At 31.6% G+C, this 22,421-nt stretch overlaps 2 protein-coding genes across 3 annotated transcripts; one reads left to right on the forward strand and one right to left on the reverse strand.

Moving 5' to 3' along the window:
• The first annotated feature begins 9,350 nt into the window (after positions 1-9,350).
• On the forward strand, positions 9,351-16,037 carry LOC110696060 (mitochondrial carrier protein MTM1-like). 2 transcript variants are annotated; one of them, XM_021873331.1, is made up of 11 exons: positions 9,351-9,660; positions 9,958-10,267; positions 11,265-11,354; positions 11,458-11,586; positions 12,003-12,062; positions 12,151-12,321; positions 12,465-12,558; positions 12,716-12,807; positions 12,899-13,048; positions 14,482-14,540; positions 15,349-16,037. In XM_021873331.1, the coding sequence occupies exons 2-11, from the start codon at positions 9,980-9,982 to the stop codon at positions 15,479-15,481; spliced, it is 1,266 nt and encodes a 421-aa protein (XP_021729023.1). In that variant the 5' UTR covers positions 9,351-9,660; positions 9,958-9,979; the 3' UTR covers positions 15,482-16,037. The 2 variants fall into 2 exon arrangements, with proteins under 2 accessions (XP_021729023.1, XP_021729022.1); XM_021873330.1 differs by having other exon boundaries at positions 9,352-9,693.
• Positions 16,038-17,488: 1,451 nt separating this feature from the next.
• LOC110696061 (arabinogalactan peptide 16-like) lies at positions 17,489-19,267 on the reverse strand. The gene is made up of 2 exons (XM_021873332.1): positions 18,921-19,267; positions 17,489-17,879 (listed from the first exon to the last, which is right to left on the reverse strand). The coding sequence occupies exons 1-2, from the start codon at positions 19,024-19,026 to the stop codon at positions 17,806-17,808; spliced, it is 180 nt and encodes a 59-aa protein (XP_021729024.1). The 5' UTR covers positions 19,027-19,267; the 3' UTR covers positions 17,489-17,805.
• Between the last annotated feature and the right edge of the window lie 3,154 nt (positions 19,268-22,421).

Raw genomic sequence — 22,421 nt, forward strand, 5'->3', positions numbered from 1 at the left:
GGTCAGCCCTCAAAGCAAGCCAATTGGGCTAAGGCCCAACTTCTCCATGTATGAAGAGGTATAAAAGCCATCAATATTCATATATTCATAGATTCATTCATAGATTCATATATTCTCATATACTCAAATAAAGCCTCAAGCAACAAATTCTCTTGCATAGTGTTCTCTTTCTACACATTGTACTGACTTTAGCATCGGAGGGGCCTTCCTCGGCAACACCCCCGAGGCTAGTTTACGTGTGTTTACTGTGCAGGAAACCTTCGGCTCAACATAACTTGGACCGAATCCAGTCTTCTCCGTTTCAGCGGACCTTCGGCAAGGTCCCATTGTTTTCACCCGAAACAATTTTTTTTTGAAATTATTTTTGGTGTAACCTTTAGAAAAGAAAATTCCATCAAAAAAAAAAGTGACAAGAAAATGATAATTTTGAAAGCTAATTGCTAGTATGTATACTGCTGGAAGTTTTGATTATATTCCATGTAAAAAAATATTACATGCCCTAGTTGACAATTTTTAATTTCCTACTTTATTCCATATTAAATGTCAAGATCACCAATGATTTAATTTCCAAGTCAAAGTTTTGGTCCCTATATCATGAAAGAATAAATCCCTAGATGGGCAATTTTGGTAAAAAATAGTTAAGATAAGATGCAGCAAATAAAGTCGATTCACATATACGTCACAAAATATATTGAACTTCTAGTATAAATAGAGAGGCTTCAACATTAGAATAAGCAACTCAAGCAAAAGGCATTTATTTGTGAGGAAGAGAGGCCTTACATGAAGTTGAGAGTTTTATCGTTTGGTAGCCAAGGATGACTTGCCTGCGTCTATTATTTTGTCGATTTTAAATCTTTGTCAATACGTACTCTCTTCATCCAGAATAAATAGTCAATATTATACGTGATAGTGATATTAATTAAAACTATTACGGAACTATTAATTTTGGATGAAGGTATTGTAAGATAATAAGGTCCGCATTATTTGGTGTCAGGCAGTCTCCGAGGCTAACTTGACAAACTCTCCATTTTCATGCTAGGCTTTCTCTTCCATGGAATTCATATTTTTCAATGGTGACGAGTTCATAGCCTCAGCGTTTTCATGATCTGATGCAGCAAGGTAAGAAGTTTAAATTGGAAATTCACGCCTTTTTTTTTTTATTATTGTTTATTATATACTGTATATATATTATCCTTTAATTTTTTTTTTATTATTATTTTTTTTAAAATAAATATTATCCTTTAAAACTTTTGTTAGGATGTTTTCAAAAAAAAAAAAAAAATTAAAACTTTTGTTAGGACATATATAGTTTAAATTTATGTAATAAAATTCAATGGAAATAATGCAGTAAAAGATTGGATATTCTAGTTAAAGTACAAGTATATGTTAATTATCTACTTGATATTAGTGTTGAATATTGCATAACTATATCTCCAATCAATACATATATATGAGTGTTCCACGTTGATAAAAAGAATGGTAAATAAATCACTTAAAAAATGATAAATGTCTCTCTATCATATGGTTATAGGGTGGAATTGAATCTTTTTCGAGTTAATGATTATAGAATAATGGTAAATTAATCACTTAAATGGCGTTTTCTACTTTGTCCTAACTAATGATAGAGTATATAACATATTTCTGGGCCTCAACTATTAGCTTAAGCTTTTGGTTGAGATGGTCCTTCAACATGGTATCAGATCCAACGTGACATAAAGGTAACGGGTTCGAATCTCATCCACCCCTCCTTTAAAGTGGAATTGATTCGCGCCGGGTGTATATAACATATTCCTGGGCCTTAACTATCAGCTTAACATTTTGGTTGAGATGGTCCTTCAACATAACCTAACCTACTAATAAAGGAAATTTTAGTGTAAGACTATAAGTCTATAATGTCTTCTAACGTTATTTTTTTATCGATCCTGTAGCCCATTGTATCTCACTTGTGAGTGTCCCACATTGTAGAAAGAGGATATGTGGTTCCACTTTATAAGGTAGATGAGTAACTCCTATGGAAGAACGCACCAAAACCTAGTTTGTGGACCAAACTCTCCTCTTCCTTATTCGGGTTGCCCAGGCCCATTTTATATTCTATCCAAATTCTACGACAATTAAGTGCAGTATATGTCTCTGTATGAGATTTGTTCGAGTTGGTATATGATTTATAATCAAATGAATCAATCGGTTATCTTCTTCACGGTTACAACATATTGATAAACTCTCTTGAAGTCTCGGTTAAGAAGATTGTAAATCATGGCAATATTAGAGGGCATGAAAAATGTTCAACATGCAACGATCATGGCTTTGTTAGTTCATTGAAAGCAAGTTTTCTATGATATAATAATTTAAATATTTTTGTAATTATCGCAAAAATTGTTTATAAACAATAATACTTGTAGCATTTTTGACAATAATCAAGTTTATAACTATTCGATATTCAAGGTGTTATTGATAAGATTTCCCCTTCATTTTTTTATTTGTTATGTAAATATGAGAATTTTGAACAATACAAATAACATCTATCCTATTCTTTTTAAATAAGATTAATTAATATATCCATTTCATTTTATATTAGACAATTAAACCTATAAAAGATTGGAAAAATCAAACTGATGCATAATTTTATTTTGTTTATAATTATACTTGTAACCTATAAAAGATTGGTGCCAGCAATGCATTATGCGTCAAGTAGGTTATTATTGTTAGATTTATTATATAAGTAATCTAATTTTCATAAGCTTTAAATGCAATTCATTTTAAATTAACACTACGTATTAAATATATTTGAGAACATGACAGCCAAATATGATTATTTTGAAAATAAATAAATTATTTAAACTAATATCTTGATGATTAATCAAGTTTTATACTTTTGCGACCACACATCAATATAATTTCAATCATCACCAAGTGAAAAGCACAAGGTTTAGGGCCTGTTCCGATTGACTGAACTCAGCTGAACTGAACTGAAATGAACTGAACTGAACCGAGCTGAACTGAGCTGAACTGAACTGAACTGAACTGAACTGAACCGAGCTGAACCGAACTAAAGATAAAAATAAAGATAATGGAGTAGCAAATATTTTGGAGATCTTCAAAAACAAAAGGTCCAATCACAAATTTGAACCGACCAGAAAAATGGTCCAAATTCAATTGCAATGTAGTGGATTTTTTAGGGTAAACAAATTTTTAAAAAAATAATAAAAAGGTTTAATACTTTTTTTCTCAATCTGATGTCCACATTGCTCACGATCCTAATTATCCACAATCTGTGTGGCCGCCCCATAAATCTGACACTGTCTCAATTATGGAATATATTCCATTTTTGGCATACTAATATTATCCTACATTGCCTTATGATTTGAAGAGTTAAGAGGTGGGACAGAAATATATAATTATAAAATGATAAACTAAATTAAAAATACATTTTTTTAATTTTTTTTTATTTTTTAACAAATTAACCAAATAAAGTTTTTTTTTTAAATATAAAGATGGAATCAAATGTTAGTCAACAATAATATAAGAAGATGCATAGTATATAGCCCCCATGGAAAAAAAATGGTATTGTCAGGACAAATGCTTGGGCATAAAATCTAACAATATTACAATTCAAAAAACTAAAATATGTAGTATATAGGAGTATAGGACCACTATACATGGAAAAAAAAAATTAAAATAGTTCTTATTTTACATAAATACATGGTGTATTAATAATTAATTGTCCCTTTATTAATTAGTATGTGAAATAAAAATGTACTTTAACTTGCCAAAATATATAAGTGCCTCAAAGGCTCAAACAACTATTTTATTCCTATTACCAAATCAAATTCTTACTGTAGTCAATGTAAATATGTCTTTAGAAAATGTTACTCCTAAGAAATAATAATAATAGCATAATTGTTTGTTGACCTTATATATGCACAATAAATCAAAGCGATTGATCATTACTTTTTGGACCACGCACTAATAAGCTTCACTCTTATCTGAAAAACATAGACATGGAATTCATTCGTGTTTTATTGTTGACCTTATATAATAGTCTACGACTTTTTATTGATTACCGTAAGGAAAAAAAATTTGTAATATGATAGATATCGAGTGGCTTATGAATTTATGATGCGTACATATGCTTTCATGTCAATCTCATATGACTTCACAATACAATTAGTTAGTGGTAAATCTTTAAAAAGTTTATACATGATGTACAAGTCCGAGTCAAAAATTATTCCACTTTGACTATTTGGATGGTAAAGTTTATACATACAAGGTGTATGAAGATTGTGTACTTGTAATAATGGTCTACGTACATTTGACCATATATGGTCCCTCATATATTTCTTTATTTATGAAGACCGTCTAAATATAAATAATTTTAAGAAAAATAAAGGAATTAGATTATTAAAGAGGGGGACAATGCTAAAATTTAGGGTAAAAGAGCATAAGATTCAAGAAGATATGGGTGGAGCCGTGGAGGAAGATATTATTGAAGAATGGGCCTAAAAATTATGGGCAACGGCAAATCTGACATACACTATAGTATTTTTCAGTGGCTATATATACTAGGCAAATTCAAGGCATTAGAGTGCATCCAAATATTTAGGATTTTAGGGGCATTTTTTGCACCAACAAAAAAATATTTAGGGGCATTTCATAAATAGAATTATGAGTTGCCTTTCTAAGAAAAGGAGGGCCTTACATGAAGGGTTAAGAGTCATGGTTTAGTAGCCAAGGATGACTTGCCTGCTTCTTTTTGCGAAGGTTTATTATCTAATTATTACGGTTCTGTTCTCTTCATCTCATCTTTTACTACATATTAAAGATTTTTTTTGATGAATTTTAATTATTTTTTCTTAACTCAATTTTACAAAATTTTATTTATTTGTTGAAATTTTTTTGCCAAAGCAGTCGTTATATTTTTGAACTTTTTTTTTAAACAAATTAAATTTTTGAACTTTTTTTTTTTGACGGTTTTTGAACTTAATTAAGGTATTACCGTATGTTATAAACTTTTGCTTAATTAAAGTCATTTTTTGGAAAAATAAATTCTTGAAATTTACATACTCCGTATTATTGTTGCTATACAAAACTTGACTTGTTCATTTAACAGAAATTCTTTTTATTTTTACTAAAACGTTTCTAAATGAGATGAAGAGAACAAAGCGCGAACATATAAATTTGATTAATTGGAGCTTTCAAAAGGGCTAGTCAGGCAGTCTCCTTGGCTATCTTGACATACTCTTCTCTTTCATGCTAGGCTCTTTCTTTTCTACTACGTACTTATCATCATTCCTTACCAAAGCATATATGCTGGAAAAAAAATTTATCACCCATTTCTTAACAAACTTTATTTTCTGCAGATATTTATTATGCATGCTCATTTCTGATCTTAACAAAAAATTTCTTACCCATTTCTTTGCAAACTTTAATTTCAACTGATGATATAATGCCAATATATATAGGTATATACAATATACATATTCATAAATTGATAAATATTACTACGTATATAATAAAGGATCCTATGGATACTATTGCATGAATTATTATTTTTTATTAAAAAAAAAAAAAACAAAAACAGTTGAAAAAAGCTTGTGCTTGCTACCATACGTAATGATATGATTTACCCTATATAAATAACATTTTATAATACAATTATAATAATACTTTTAGGTATCCTCGATCTATTTAATCTATATGAATAATACGTACTATGCATTTTGTAATTGCTTTAATACTTTTAGGTATTCTCGTCTTCTCGATCTATTAATTAATATAATATATATTGATTTATTAATCCATTTTGAGGAGGATAATATATGGTACATTGGTAAGGTACCTCCAAAAGTATGGATAACGGATAAGGTTTTGAACATTATTCGGTCAATATAAATTATTTGAACAAAATCCATATATATAATTATTAGAATTTCCTACTCCTTAAAATAGAATATCTTTATTTGTGAATGGGTGCTTCTTAGTTAAGGCAATCATCCTAAATACATCCTAACATGCTCTCCTAATGCACGATTAGAAACCTAATTAAACTTGCCATGTTAATAAGCATTTCCTTAATTTTCGTATATAGTTCGTTTTTCTTGCTAATGAGCTGAGGCTTGATGTTCATCCATCGATCATACGTCCATCAATGAAGTAACCACCCGAAGCTAATTTCATTATTAAGGTGAATGTGTACGTGGATGGATAGGGTGTGCTTTTGGCGGCGATTTAATTTTTTAAGTATAAAGGTAAGAAAAAGAGAGAACATTGGAAATTGGAAAACCTTTTTCTTGGCGATGACGGGGTTGGATTAGGGGTCGGTATACGAGGTGCTTACGGCAACGTACAATTAGTATTGAGTAGCGTGGGGGTCCTTGTGTTCGTTGTAGATGAGTTGCGAGTACTACGGATGCGAAAGCGATTATGTTAAAGAACGATAGCTTACAAGAAGCACGACTATGAGAAGACGTGTGAATGGTGTGATTGGTCTTAACTTGGACATAGACTCATAGAAGTTAGAATTTGTTATGTAGACCCACGTGTACCAATTATTTGTTAATTGAATAAGCATAAATGGCTCTTGGTGTATAGTACACCCGACCACCTGGGTGTACATAATAGCCTCTCCAAGTAAATGCCTATATTTCCCTTATAAGTATGCTTGATACTATTTTCATTCCCATGTTTTGGAAGGTTAAGTTAATAAAGCGGCATAATGGCTCATCTTAACTACGAAGCTAGTATGTTGATTAATCTAATTCTTTTTTAAAAAGCCCTTTCTTTTCTTATTAATTGCAATGATTTCCGTTGTTTATTCAATACTTTTTATATACTCTATAGTCTTTACTACATATTCTTATTTCAATTTACTTTACATTGTAAATTTTCACCGTGTTCTTATTATATGATTAGCTGCCCCGTTTCATACTGTAACTTTACATTGCATTTACCATCAATTTCCTTGATTAACAATAAACAAAAGTTATAAGCGTTGATATGTAGAAATTAGACGAGAGGATAAATTTTCAATAAGAGTCGAAGTTTACTTAGGGTCTCTTCTGATTGACTGAATTAACCTGAACAGAACTTACTAGAGCTAAACTAAACTAAACTAAACTGAACATTTTATGAGAGAAAGATATTAAGATCTAAATTGAACTGTACTTATTGGAGCTGAAATGAACTGAACCAAACTGAACTGAACTGAACTGAACTCAGCTGAAGAGAACATGCCATTACCAGGTTACCATGTCGGTAGTGATCTTATAAAAGAAAACAATTGTGGTAGAATTCAACTCTACCAGGTTACCATGTCGGTAGTGATCTTATAAAAGAAAACAATTGTGGTAGAATTCAACTCTAAATGGACCAGATTAAATTTTTGGGCTTTTTCTTATAGAAAGGAAATTGGGCTTTAATTAGGAGTGTATTTTTAAACAAAAGGCCAACGTGCTCATTGGGCATGGATCAGTATTTGAGTGTGCATGGGCTGTCTCATCGTTTTTTCCCTGCATTTCACTTTTAGTCTCTTCTCTCAAATGCTTGTTTGCCTTGGTTGTCAAATAAAATGTTCATTTTTGTCAAAAAAAAAAAATATATAAAATGTTCATACGGTCTAAGATTTTGCTTCTATTTTACTTTGTACGAAGTACTAATTATTGTTTTCGGCATCGGTCTATATTAGTTTTACAGACAACAACACAATAAAATTTGATACACTTGTCAATGCATTAATTTCATAAAAAAATCCTGTTTTGATTTGAGTGCTCTTCAAAGTATACATTTGATCATTAATATCTTTAATTTTACTTTTTTTTAGGAAAAATATCTTTATTTAATGTATAAACAAAAATACTACCTCATTTTTTTTAGTTGCAACTTTGAAATATCTTATATCATTCAAATAATACCCCAAAGTTGCAACTAAAAAAAAATCGAAGGTAGTATAAAAAAAATGATACCACAAAAATATACATTGAGACAAATCTAACAATAGCTCTCATGGTTATAATTGTATTCAATTATATATTAAGAGAATTTAATAGTGTTTCTTCATTGACTCAAGATTCAGATTACTATGCCTCCCATGTTTAACCAAGCTTCCACTTTTTAATGTGTGTAGATATATATTAATGAGAATTTATAAAATTTTATATTAATAATAACTATTTAACATTATGTTACATATAATAACAGCACACATTTTGCATTTCTACAACTCCATTCTCCATCACAATTTTGAAGCTAAGATTAATATAAAACATATCTTATATTAGAAGTCAGAAATGCTTAAATTGCATTACATGTATAATAATTATTCATAAAATAATAATATTGGTGGATTATGTGACATTTTAAAAGGTGAACATGGCGTAATGGCAGCCGTCAGCCTAAATAGAAGCATATCAATGCCTTGATATTAATTGGTACGTCATGATTTTGTTTCTAATAAATAACTTGATTGGATCATGGCAGTTCACACGTACGTACGTAGCTATAATATTGAATGTCCACCTCAAAACCCAAAATCCTAAAAATGGGTTACACGTATTGCTAACTTTTACAGGTCCTCTTTTGCTTGCCCATTCACATCATAGATAAGATCAAACATAACTTCCCTCTTTGCCATGCTATAATGCAATTATTCTACCAAGTTTTTGGAATATCTTGCTCTTATATCGACATTGTGTTGATAGCTTAGCATTATTATTGAGTAAAAGTAAGCAAAAGTGTAAAAATTTGAAATTGCTATTGCTAACTTTTAGCATTATCGCTACAAGATATAAATCGTATAGCCATATATATACACATTAATCAAATTCACAAGCAACGTTTAAGTTTTTAACCATTTTAATAAGTGATACACATATTTTTGGGTGAGAGCTCTTAAGCTCTCTCATCAAGGGATATTTTAAGATTTTAGGTGGGGGAATAAACAAGATGATTTAATATGATCAAGTCATTACTAGTAATGTACAATAACTACATACGAAGTATGAAGTGTTAAGAAAACTAAATTAATCACGGCTTTCCAAAAATTTGCTTGTAAATCAAGGATTTCAAGGTGGCAAACTAATCAATATATTCGGTTTCTCTATAAGTCATCACAATCTGATATGTTGCTAAATTTGATTGCTGAGAAATCCATTGATTTGAAAAGATTTCAATCGATTCGATTTTGAATTCGGTCTATTATCATTATACAATTCTAAACACAATTCGAATATGTTTTAATATTAGAAATACATTAAGGAATAACAAAGACATAATAAATTAAGAATATATTATAATCTTAAATGCAACATTAAAGATGTTAGTGATACATTTTTTATACCGTGATATATTAATTATTAACCATACATATACCTTAATTATCCTTAATTAATAGTAAATCTCTTTAATATTTAAGGTCTACATTGATAAACCTTCCACCTTGGACCATATATAATTCCAATTTCATCTACACCAAATTTTTCTTTGAGAAATTTTGACTTTGAAAGGAACCAAATAAAATTGACTTTTCACCAAAAAAAAATAGGAGAACCAAAATAAAACAACAAAATAAAAAAACAAAATAAAAAAGAAGCAATTTGCCGGAGCCCAACACTGTAATAGTTGAAAAAAACACCACCTTTGCGCGGCTACCCTAGACCCTTCTTCAAGGTTTTTCGCTTCTCTTTCTCTCTCCTGTTTCTGGTAATTTCTCTCTCATTTCATGAAATTCATGTTAATTCTTAATAATATTGTTAGATTGTTATTACGTGTTTATGATCCTTTCCCAATATTCGCATATATTCTTTCTTATATTTTGCTATAAAGTTTGCCCCTTTTCAATATTCTGTTACTTTAATTCCGTTGTTCTTTATTTTTATTGAGTTTTTGGTTTCTGGGTATCAAATTCTCGTTAATTTAGAGTGACCCATTTGTTTTTTTTTTTGGGGTTTTATTTTGGGGTTGTAGGGAGAAAAAAGTGGAGAAAAATATGGTGGAATCTGAAGAAACACACATCAATAATAAGCCGTGGATGAGGTCTGAGGAATCATGTGAAGATAATAATGGGTTTTTGAGTGAAGAAATTAATGCATTTGTTATGTCTGAACATATGATTCATGGGTTATTGAAGCCACAATCTCAATCTGTACCTCAAAATCAGTCAAAGAAGAAATGTTCAAGTGATACAAGATCTACTAATTTGGCTGCAAATGCGCTTTCTGCTGCTGGTGCTGCCTTTCTTTCTGCTGTCATTGTTAATCCTCTTGATGTTGCCAAGGTTTGTGTTAGTTTCAGTTAATTTGAGGTTTTGAGCTATATTGTTGTAAGAATATGCATTGTTTGGGATAATTAGATTACTGGTTATCTATAGTTATTCTTATGCTAATTGATATAAGTGGGTGTTCATGTGTTGGTTTGCTGAATTTTTTTTGGGGGTAGAGGATTGGTTTGAATGGTGATTTCTATTGGTATTGTGTGTTATAAGAGACTGCCAATTTCGTAAGTAGGACTTTGCAACGGAAACAACGATAACCTAGTATGAATTTCGCTTTTGGCTAGGCATAGGGAGGAAATGTACAGATGTAAGTGACTAAGGTACATTATATGCCTCTAGGGTAGCAGTTGCTGCATTTCATTTTAGTTATTCATGTAGGATATGCCATGTAGTTTGGCAACTTGGCTGGACTACAGTTTAGTGTTCATTTTGGCATGTTGCTCCAAAGCTGTTGAAGTACTCTCCATGCTTTGGGTATGGTGTAGATTTACCTTTGTTTTGGATAACAATTAGAAGTGAGAATGTATGCTTCACAAGTCATTAAGTCAAGATGCTGGATTATGGTTTACAGAAGTAGAAAATTATTGGCCTCACTGATAAAATTCCTTGTGATACTTAAGTTATTTTCCGTTGAATAGGGCCTTGAGGGACGACTGTCAGAGAGTGCATCTAGTGACTGGTTTTGGAGGTTATAATGGCCCAAGTGCAACAAAACACATTACATGTAACAGCCTCTTTATGCCTTACGTGAAGGTGGTTGGCATGTATTATGCTAATATTGCTTAGTTGTGCGGACTGTGTCTGATACTCTGATTTAGATTGATGGCTTGGGAGAGGATTTGCCAGCCTCTTAGCTTATCTGCCGTTGATTTTGGCCACCCCATACAACTTTTATATTTTAATAATGGTCAAATGAATTTGGTGATCTAAGGAGTTTATTGTATATACTGGGTTTTAGTCCGTGTAAATAATACTCATCTGCATCTCTCATCTATGGCAGACAAGGTTGCAAGCACAAGCTGCAGGAGCTCAATATGCACATCCATTAAGTAATGCCCTTAGTCGCATGGCAGTTTTTGGACCAAATATGGTATATTTTTTTTTACTATTAAAGACTAAACCAGTGCTATTGGATGGAATGTTTATATATAACATTCATTCTTTACTTATCCTGTCTTTATTATTGATTGCAGTTGTTTGCAGATTTAAGGTGTTCCCCGTCATGTGCACGAGCTGGCATTCAGGGAACGGTATCGATGTGTCCACCTGATTGTTTTCAATACAAAGGAACTCTGGATGTTTTGTGCAAAATTGTCCAACAGGTTAGTGTGGTTAGCTCCTTATTTCTACTCAAGGGGGTTATATATCTTACATCCATTGACCCAACAAAGCAATACAGCAAAAAAGGGGCTGATAACACACCTATGTTGACAATTCAATTTGTTGTGATTGTACATCCCTGTAGGCTCCCTTTTGTACATTTAAACCTTTCTGCTGTTTGTGTTTGATCTGTCTGCCCAAGGTTTTGTGGGTATTTGTGCTAGAGTTCTAAATGTTGGAAATTTATAACTGTCTGTGTTCTCTTGATCCGTCTATGTTATTCAGCAGTGAATCTATTACCTGCGATCACAATTCTATAAGGTCCACACCATTGTTAGTTGTATACTTTAGCTTTACTTTGTGTTCATTTTATTTTCTTTCTATGTTAGGGTGGTTTTTAACTTTAGTCGCTGTGCAGGAAGGAGTTACTAGACTATGGAGAGGAACAAATGCTGGTTTGGCACTGGCTATACCGATGGTGAGCTTCTTGTAGATAAATGTGATCTCAATTTTACCCACTTAAGTTTTAGGTTTGACAAGGTAAGCTCTGCTGTGTGTCACAACAGGTGGGAATTTATCTTCCCTTTTATGATGTATTCCGCATCCGTATGGAAGAATTTGCAGCTGATAATGTTCCAAGTGTAGAGCCATATGTCCCATTTGTTGCCGGTGCTTTAGCACGCTCCTTAGCTTGTACCACATGCTATCCAATTGAACTTGCACGAACACGAATGCAGGTGCTTATCCTTTCCTGTTTTGCTAGATTAGGGATGCACTACTGTTTTTACTATTTTTTTTTTAATTAACTTTGTTGGGTGAATCACTGTAAATATGCTGTTTTGGCCCTCTCAAATCTGAATTTTTTCTCTCTTTATTGTAGGCATTCAAGGAGACTGGGAAGAAGCCTCCTGGTGTATTGAAGACCTTAATTGGGGTTGTTTCAAATGCCAAAAATGCATCCTCTCAAAGCAAGTGTAAGTTCATCCTGGCTGTTATGTAACCAATGCAGTCTCTTTTTGCAGTCTTCAATCGTTATTTTTTAGTCCTTTAAAGTTTTTTTTTTCCCTTCCTCGGGCTTATCTTAATGCCTATTTAAGTATCTGACATATGTTCACTACTTTCCTTTGACAGTGCAAAGTTACCGCGTTCTCTGGACAGGCCTTGGAGCACAACTTGCTCGTGATGTACCCTTTTCAGCAATCTGCTGGTCAACCCTTGAACCTGTATGATCTTATTCTTTTTGTTCTGTACTGCTGAAAGTGTTTTGTTTTGTTGCTCTAATTATTGTTGCTAATGGGTACCTTCACACAATAGATGAGGAGGAGACTTAGTACTTTAACGGGAGATGAAGCAAGTGCCATCACTATTCTTGGGTCAAATTTTGCTTCTGGGTTTGTGGCTGGAAGCCTAGCTGCTGGTGCTACATGTCCTTTGGATGTGGCTAGAACACGCAGACAAATAGAGGTGTGATTCAAACTTAATCTGCTTGATTCAAACAAAATCTGCTTTCTTTGGCTGGACATGATACTGGAGTTTATTATTTGGAGTTTTGGACTTTTGGCAGATGACCACCCTGAAGTGGTCCATTGAATCTATACTGTGCTTAAGTGCAAAATGTGCAAAATTACGTAACTCTATTCCTAAATCCCAATGTGTGCAATTTAACGTCTTTAAATAGTTTCTTCCAGTCCATTGTCAGATTCTAAAAGATGGTTCACATATTTGGACTCTTCACCTTGACAATGATAAGGTGCTTCATAATACATTTAAACTGCTTAAGCCATTAATTAGATTGGTAAATTGGTGATTTTTATTCAATACTTAAATGTAACTATGTAATTAATTATCCACAACTATTTAAAAAAAAAATTAAAAAAAAAAAAATTAAAAAATTAAAAAATTCTTGGTATTGTAGGCTTGTAGCTCCTACTATAATTTTATCTCTAATAGTCTAGCCTCTTTCTAAATCCTCTCCAATGCTTTTCTGTTACTGAGTATAATATCACCTTTATGATACCACTTTCTATCTAGTCTCCATAATTTTATGGCAACATCTTTTTTTTATGTTTTCTCTAATTAGTTGGCCCTTTGCTATGCACCTTAAATCATTATAGTCATATCCAAATCATTGTAATAAGTCACATTAGTAGGAATAAAACCATTTTGGGCAGAACAAAAAAAGTAGCTACTTCCCTCAAAGGGGAGAAAATCTGACACGAAGTGAATTACTTCTGAGTGTGAGGGTAAATGTGGGTTCTCATGCTAATTTTAACATATGATGAATGGAAAACATTGAAGGGTGTTAATCCATAATTTGTACTAAAATAAATTTGTGATTAAGGGCCCAAATTAGAGGTTTTATGCAAGGAATCAATCCAAACCTGATATCCGTTTTACTTATGCTAGAAGGTCCAAGAAGTAACCAGAAGAATGCTGAGCTGGAAGTTTGTTAGAAATCAGTTTTGGGGTGGAGGGTGTAATAGTAATCCATGAATAAGTTGGTTGTTAGTTTGTTATTTTGCTTCTCTGCTATAGCTGTGTTAGCTTGCTTAATTTTGGGTATTAATAGTAGTTTTTTTTGAGGGTGGGTATTAATAGTAGGTTGGGTTAAGGGGAATGCATCTTAATTGTGAAAGTTTGTTGTGGAGAGCAGAGCACCTTCCTCTCGAAAGAAGGCACTGTATTGTTTAACACCCTGTTTGATAATACAACTATCCCCCTTGGCCACCATTTTCTCTCTGTATTTAGCTTACTAACTTGCTGTTCTCATACTAAGTCCCAGCCATTTTATTATAATTTTTTTAAAAAAAAGTTTTTATAATCTTTATATCCTCGTAGAATTTGTTTGGATAGTTTTATGAACTTAGTTCTGAACGCTGTTATTGTTGATATTCCAGAAGGATCCTCACAAGGCACTCAGGATGACCACTAGGACGACTCTAATGGAGATCTGGAGGTAGCTCTTTTATCTTTAATTAGATAAACTTTTTGTTTTTTTGAATCTCGACAAACATGAAAATTGCTTGATGCCTGATATGTTGGTTAGAACTAAATATTTTTTGCTAATGTTTCTCAAAAAGGAAATGCAAACATTTTTGCTGTAGACAGGTGTAAACTGGTGAACTAGACAATGAGACTGTTTGAAGTAGTTGTGGTTACGTTTATTATATGATTTTCCCCCCCTTGTCAATATAAATTAGATAACTTGATCATCATCAACTTGAAAATTATTGAAATAAATGGGTTTTTGCCATCATACTAATGATTTGAAAATTCAGCTATTATGATCTATGTAGTTTTAAAAGTTTTTTTTTTTTTTTTTTTTTTTTTTAAAAAAACCTTACAAATTTATTTAAGATACTAGGTTTAGAGAGATGTGTAAGTCAAGATTTTTAACCATCGGTGAAACATCTCCCAGCATGGCTATATGATAAATGAAATTGCGTTTAGTGGAAAATTTTTCTTTCCTACATGCATATGTTAGTCTTACGAAGCTTTAATATGGAAGATGTGCAGGAAGAAAATTTAATTTTACCTACGGTTTTGGCTTCTTTTTTTTTTTTTTTTTTTTTTTTTTGGGGGGGGGGGTGGTTGAAATGTTGGCCTCCTTTTGCTGAGTGAATTGTATTGTGACTACAATGGAGAAATGAAACGTTCACTCTTGCTTTTTCTTGTGTTTTTGATTGTTACATTTTTTTTTTATTATCAATGATAAACCTATGTGTGCCCCTGTTACTGATGGTTATGCTCAAATATGGAAACAGGGATGGAGGAATTAAGGGTCTCTTTGCAGGGGCTAGCCCTCGTATTGCTCGTGCAGGGCCATCTGTCGGGATTGTGGTTTCATTCTATGAAGTTGTGAAATACATAGTTAACACTAGGATAACCCCTGCTTAAAGTTATTGGCAGCTCACATAACTAGGATTAGATCGCTCATCCAATGAAGAATGCAGTTTTTGGTTACTTGGCTTCAGAGAATACAGTCTTCAAAGCTACATAAATAAAGCAAAGAACAAAAGTTCGGACCTTGAAATATAATTTTGGAGGTTACTCAAGCACAGGTATAGATTATGTCAGGTTACTTAACAGGTTTGTTTTCAAGGTTGAGCAAAAAAATTTTGTCAAGTACAGTATATCCCAAAGTAATGATAAATTTTTGCTGAGAGTTTTCTCGGTTTTCCTTGTACATTTTGTTTTCTCACCTTTTGTTTTTGCTGATATGTATACCAATTTGGGTTACATCATTCTTTTCGCAAGATGCTTGTAGTTCGGGTTTTGTTATGGGTGATTCAAATGAGAAGCAAGGGGGTTTGTATGGGTGATGAATTTTCATTCGCGTAAGCGCATGTGGTTTGGGTCCCCTTGTATGCAATAATGCAGCACCAACATCCTGCATCATCTAGCATGGTCTTTTCATGCCCTGATGTTTGTTCTGTGCGATAATGTGGCTGATTTGATAGACCCTACATTGTGTTCATGGGACACAACGTTGGTCCATCAATTATAAGTAGTACTCATACTTCGTATTTTCTTTTTTTTTTTTTTGACATCAGGTTAAAAATAGTTAAAGTTACTCAAGTGTAGAGTACAAATTTATTTTAGGAAACTAATAATACAGTCTTAACAAGGCAATTATTGTAGATTTTTTTTCTTTTCTTTTTTTTTTGGTAGCTGTTTATTAAATAAATTCCTTCTCATCATAGATGAAAACTATAACTGTTGTAATTTCTTAAATCTTAAACTTTTGACATTATTCAAAAAAAAAAACAATGACATTGATATATTGACAAACGTAATACTCATTAAAAAAAAAAAAAATATTGTAGATTTAGAATGGAAGAGCATGCATGTTGAAGACTAAGTTAAGATTCGCCAGACGCCAGCGATGAGGTATTGCTTCTCTTACCTCACTAATTAAGTAATTAGTACGGAGTAATTACCTTTTGTGCTTATTTGCTTAATCATAATAGTCTTATTTTTCTATTGGTGTTAAATAGGCTTAGTTCACGCCTGATGCCTCTCATTAAAATTGACAATCAATTTTAAATATAAAATAATTCATGAGTCACCATTCAAAGACGGCATGAATTGACCTAAATCAAAGGACCAATTTACTACCTCCAGTCGTACTAATACATGTGTTAGTAGGCATTATTATTTATAAAAAGTACTAACGCCTGTTCATATTTTCATTTCATGAGAGAAGAAATTAGGAGCTGAACTGAACTGAGCTGAGAAGATTGGAGCTAAACTGAACTGAAATTAAGTAAATATGAACAGGTCTTGAGCATTTTTTTTTTTTTTTTTTTTTTAAAAAAGAATAGTGAAATGATAATTCTAGTTACTAGCAAGATTATGTTATACTCGTATCAATTTTCACGTTTCTTTGAGATAGCACCAAAAGTTTAAAGATTAACAAAATATTGTGTGGATTATCAAAAAATGCTTTACAAGATTAAGATTAGTGAAGTAAATAGTCAAGGTCATGACAATCAAATGTCATGATATATTGATATTCACTCTTTAAGTGCTGGAAACTTAGAATGGATTTTATAACTTTATAAAGTACGGAATTTTCGTTTTTACGGAACAACTTTCGTTCTAATAAGACCAATTAATGGTAGGTTGGTGCACACAAATCACCCTCAGCTCCCTTCTTGTCAATAAGTACACAAGGTACTTTATGTCTGTCTCCATCTGTTTGATATGGAATACTCCCACAAGAACAACACACAAATACACCAAAAGGCTTCGTTTTTTTAAAAACACGATGATTGCAGTCTCAACTAGTTTAGTCGGTAAAATCTCAAATGATCGTGAACTACAAATGCAAGCAAAATGTATTCAGAATACCAAATGAGGGTAGGGGGAGGGGGGGGGGGTTGTGAAACCGAAGGAACGAGATTACGAGATAGAGGCCATAGCTGTATTAGATGAGATAAATTTATGTGCAAATGAACTCATAATCACCCCATCTAATACAAATTAGATGTTACACCACCATGTCTAAAAGGGCTCAAATACATCTCCTAGTCAATCACAATCAATCATACCCTCTATAAGCATCAATTAAACAAATTGGGAATAGTTACACTAATCCCACTCTCACGTTTTTATCTTTTGAAAGAAAAAATACACCAAAAATCACGAGCACGTTCGTCATTTTTAGTGCTCAAGGTGATGTTACTGATGATGATGCCTCCATTGTTGCACATTTTTGTTCAATGGATGAGGTAAGTAAGCGCCAAGGCGACGAGCATCAACGCGTATGCTATCCCTTGATCAATGCTTGTCCCTGAAAGGTATCAATTGAACAACACAAGTCAACTGTGTGCTCATAATATACGAGTAATCGCCTACTAGGCTACCTATTATTAATTCATACACGATGAAGTGGTTGAGGGTGATGATTCTAACTAGTGTGTCAATTTCAACTATGATATACCAAGATTTTATTAGTACCAAAAGAAATTGCAAGCACATTGTAAAATCTTGGATATCATTTTCATTATGATACTAATTTATTAGGAAAAGAAGTGGAGGAAGGTAAATCTTATCTAAATCTAAATCAACCACCTTTGACAAACATTCCATCTGCTACTATTCTAATTTCCATCATACTTCAATCATATAAAATGTCTAAGCTCCGGATTAAATCTCGTCTACATCATTTTTCTCTTTAATCTCGTCTATCCAGGAAAAACAAAACCACAAATAATACCATTGCTTAAATTTAAAACCTTTTTTTTTCTATTAATTTCTCAAAATTATTGAAATTTAATATAATCACCAAACCCTTAATAGCCGAAACCTTGGCTAATAAAATGCAATAATTAATACTCGTAGTATTTGTTCAAATTTTGGGAACAAATCTAAAACTTCAATAATATACCCTTTTATAATGGTTAAACAATCAATGCATTGAATTTACAGGGGGCAAAAAAAAAAAAATAAAAAAAAATCAAAACTTTCGTTCTAATATATAAAATTCTGGGTAACCAGATTCGTTTCCACCAGTTTTGTCTACAATGACATAGATCTACAAAATGCGCAATCCTAATAAAATGCAGAACATAAATACATTCTTGTTTTTTACGAATGAATGTTAGGTTTTTGATGAAATTTCCCAACGAAAAACCCCAGTTTCAAAAACAACAAAAATTCTTGGATCTGACAACAACCCATTTTTTGCATTTTCACCATAGTTATTGGAAATGCAGAAAACCAACATACCCATCTCATAATTTCGATCAAAGTTCAATAATTTCAACGAAATAATCACATTATTTTAAACAAAAAAAAAAAAAAATTATTAAAAAAAAATATGAAAACTTACCGTCACTGGTAGGAGCAGGTGCGGGACCCGCAGCTTGAGCCTGAGCCATTGCAAAGATGAGAGAGAAAACAACCAATACAATGAACGAAGCCTTTGCAACCTCCATTGTTGTTCAACTGTTTTTTTTTTTCCTAACTTTTATAAAAAAAAATTAATCTTTGGCTAATAATCTCTGGTGCACGAAAAATAATAATGCAGGGATCTCTACAGCCCCTCTCTCTCCTTAAAAATAAAGGGTGGAGAGTGGATTAGAGAGAGAGAGGTTGTAGAGAGAGAAAGAATGGAGGAAAGAGAGAACGAGAGAGAGCACACAAAGTGTTTGATGAAATGCGTCAATGAAGAGGCAGAGCAGCATGTGCTGGGGGTAGAAGGAGGGGTCTTATAATTGTCTCTTGTGTCGGCTTTTTTACTGGGACCCCACTAATTTCAGATTATTTTTTCGTTTTCCAGTTTTTATTTTACATTTTTTTGCTGTTTTTTTTTAATAAAAAAAAAATTTTGATTTTTTATTTTTTGGAGGGTTGAGAGAGGCATTAGGAGAGAAATTGGTGGAGGTCCATTCCTCTTTCATAGGGTTACAAACTTACAATTATTTAAAGTGCTATAAATTTCTTTCTATTAGTAGTAGGTTTTTTTCTAAGGGAATTAGAGATTTTTCTTTTTTCGGTGTTTCAATCAATCGATAATTTATGACCTATTAGACCCATTTAGATGTGACTCGAATTGAAACAGGAAAAATTGTTCTAACAACTTTCACTTGTTGTATTTTGAGAACTTAAATTGATTGCTTGTAAATTTGAACATTTTATATAAAGTTGTATTCTTGTATATCATTAATTTTTGACGTATATGATATTGATATTTTCATTTTTGTTTCTCTTGATTCCAACACTTTTGACAACCTTTTTCTTCATTATAAATATCGATTATTTACTTGGTGTAATTACTTATATCAAATATATTGTTGTTGCCAGATACACTTTCAAAATTAATTTAGAATTCATATCATTATTTCATGACCTAACCATTTATTGAATTCAAAAACAAAGATGTCACTTATCAGTTATCATTATTCAGAAAATTATCTAGGTGCTTAAAAGAAGAATTTCAAATAGTTTTGGCTTCCCATTGCCAGTGAAGCAATCGGTTACTTATTCACTAAATTCTAAATTTCTAATACAACTCATAAACATATTATTGGACTTTGTGGGATATATACCCTTTAATAAAATAAATTTATTATCTTAGAGGGATACTACCCAATTCCAAAATGTGTATATTATTGCTTTTATGTTGATAAGTTTGTTAAATCATATCTATAATTTTAACATGGTTTTCTAAAGTATTGCCAAATGATAATATTCTAGAAAAATATAATACTCTCTTATTTCATTGGTTCTATTACTATTGTAAATCCAAAGATAAACCAAGAATGTAAGTAATACGTACTTCTAATTATAAGCGAGGAGTTTATCCAATTTTTTTTTTTGGGATATATTTATAAAATATGTTTAGCAAACTTTATTAATTTGATCTTATTTACTAATCTTAAATCAAGCTTAAGCTCATCAATCAATTAAAGTCATTATCATCGTTATTTGTTTCTTTTATACGACTTTAACTCTAGTTATCAAAATACGAATTTATCATCCTAAAACCTTAAACTAAACATAAAATTTCGAAATTAGTCACGTTTGTTTGGAGGTCATTTTTAAGAATTAAATTAATTGATATCAAGGTTATATAATATTTGGTGTCCAAAAAAGAAAAAGGCAAAGAATAGCCAGAACAATTTGCAAAGGACATGTGATAAGGACTTTGGGCCATGTGACCGTTTGGTACCAAATATTTTGTTCCAATTTTAAAAAAATTTGATAACGGCCAAAGCGGTCTTCATTCTCTCTCATTGTCATTGAGTTAATAATAATAATCCTTTTTTGCTTTGTTGTTTCCAGGATGTATCCTCTCTTTAACAGAAAATTGGACCATTTTACAACTCAATTTACTCAATCAAACTAAAAGTTAATTTGTTTTTAATTCTAGACTTTTGAAAAAATGTTTCATTTATATTAATAGTTTGAACATGTAATTATGATCAAAATTTAAATAGTTCATATATTCAATTTTGATTTATAATATTGGCATATTTATCAAAAAATTAAAAAAATCATTAAATTACGTAAATACTATAATCTTTAAATAAAGATAAAAGATATACCTTCCAACCAATCAACCATAATACGAGTTCTATTTCGTTATCTAAAGATAATCTACTTACAATAGAACTCCTCTCCAACAAAGTTTCAGATTTCAAATTCAAATTCTAAATTAAAAGTCAATAACCTAACAGCTTCAACCTAAAAACATTGAATAAGTTAACGTTATTACAATCATTTTCTCCGTAATTACTTTATTTCAAAGTTTTGTTAGCATGACATTAACCCCAAAGCACATAATGCGTATTAATAGAAGAGCAAATATTCGACTTACTTGCATTAACAATTCACCTTTAACAACTAGAAATTGTTTATTCTTGTACGGAATATCAATCAACAATACGTTATGATAAACTAAAACGATTATATGTGAACCTCTACGTGATTACACATGGAAAAAAAAATAAAAAAAAAAATTATACTTAGCTATTAACTATGCTAGATTGATAAATAATGCATTGCGGCGCTAATGTATTCTGATTAATGTGTAATTTATTTATTTAATAATTTTTATTAAAAAAATCTCAGTGAAGGAATTTCCTTAACTTATCTCCATCACAGAAGTGAAAATTTTAATTGATTATTCTAATTTTGTTTTTTGTGTTAGCCAAACAACTATCCAACTAATTAAATCTCATAAATTTTGACTTTCGCAATTATATGTTGTCAATCAAACAAGACCTAAGTTATTTCAAAATTAGGCTATTCTATATGTGGCCCTCCCCTTCATCCATATCCTTAATTATTGGGCTGATACATGGTATACAAAGTTTGGGCTAAGATTGAAGCTGTTGTAGGTTGATCATTTTGAGTCCAATAATAAACTAGTAACCTGTCTTTTTTAATTATATATGGCTAGACACTACTTAGACATATTCCCCTACACCCCTCCCTAAACGCAGAGTTTCATTTAACACCCCTTCCGTAAGATTAGTAATTGTATTAATTTTAACCCTACACTAGTTAGGCATATTCCCCTACACCCCTCCCTAAACGCAAAGTTTCATTTAACACCCCTTCCGTAAGATTAGTAATTGTATTAATTTTAACCCTCCCCCCCCCCCCTATATAAATTAAAAAAAAAATAAAAATCAAACCACCTTTCTCATATCTTTTTTCTCTCTCCTAACCCATTTTCTGTATTTTATCTCTCTAAACCAATTTTTTGCATTTAAAAATACAAAAATTTCTACAAAATTGTGACAAATTATCAAAAGAATTGTTCAATTACTATAGAATTCAACCAATCAAGGTCGAAATTCAAAGAAGTAAGTGATTGTATACA

This window comes from Chenopodium quinoa, unplaced genomic scaffold (assembly GCF_001683475.1).
Source record: "Chenopodium quinoa cultivar QQ74 unplaced genomic scaffold, ASM168347v1, whole genome shotgun sequence".
Lineage (NCBI taxonomy): Eukaryota > Viridiplantae > Streptophyta > Magnoliopsida > Caryophyllales > Amaranthaceae > Chenopodium > Chenopodium quinoa.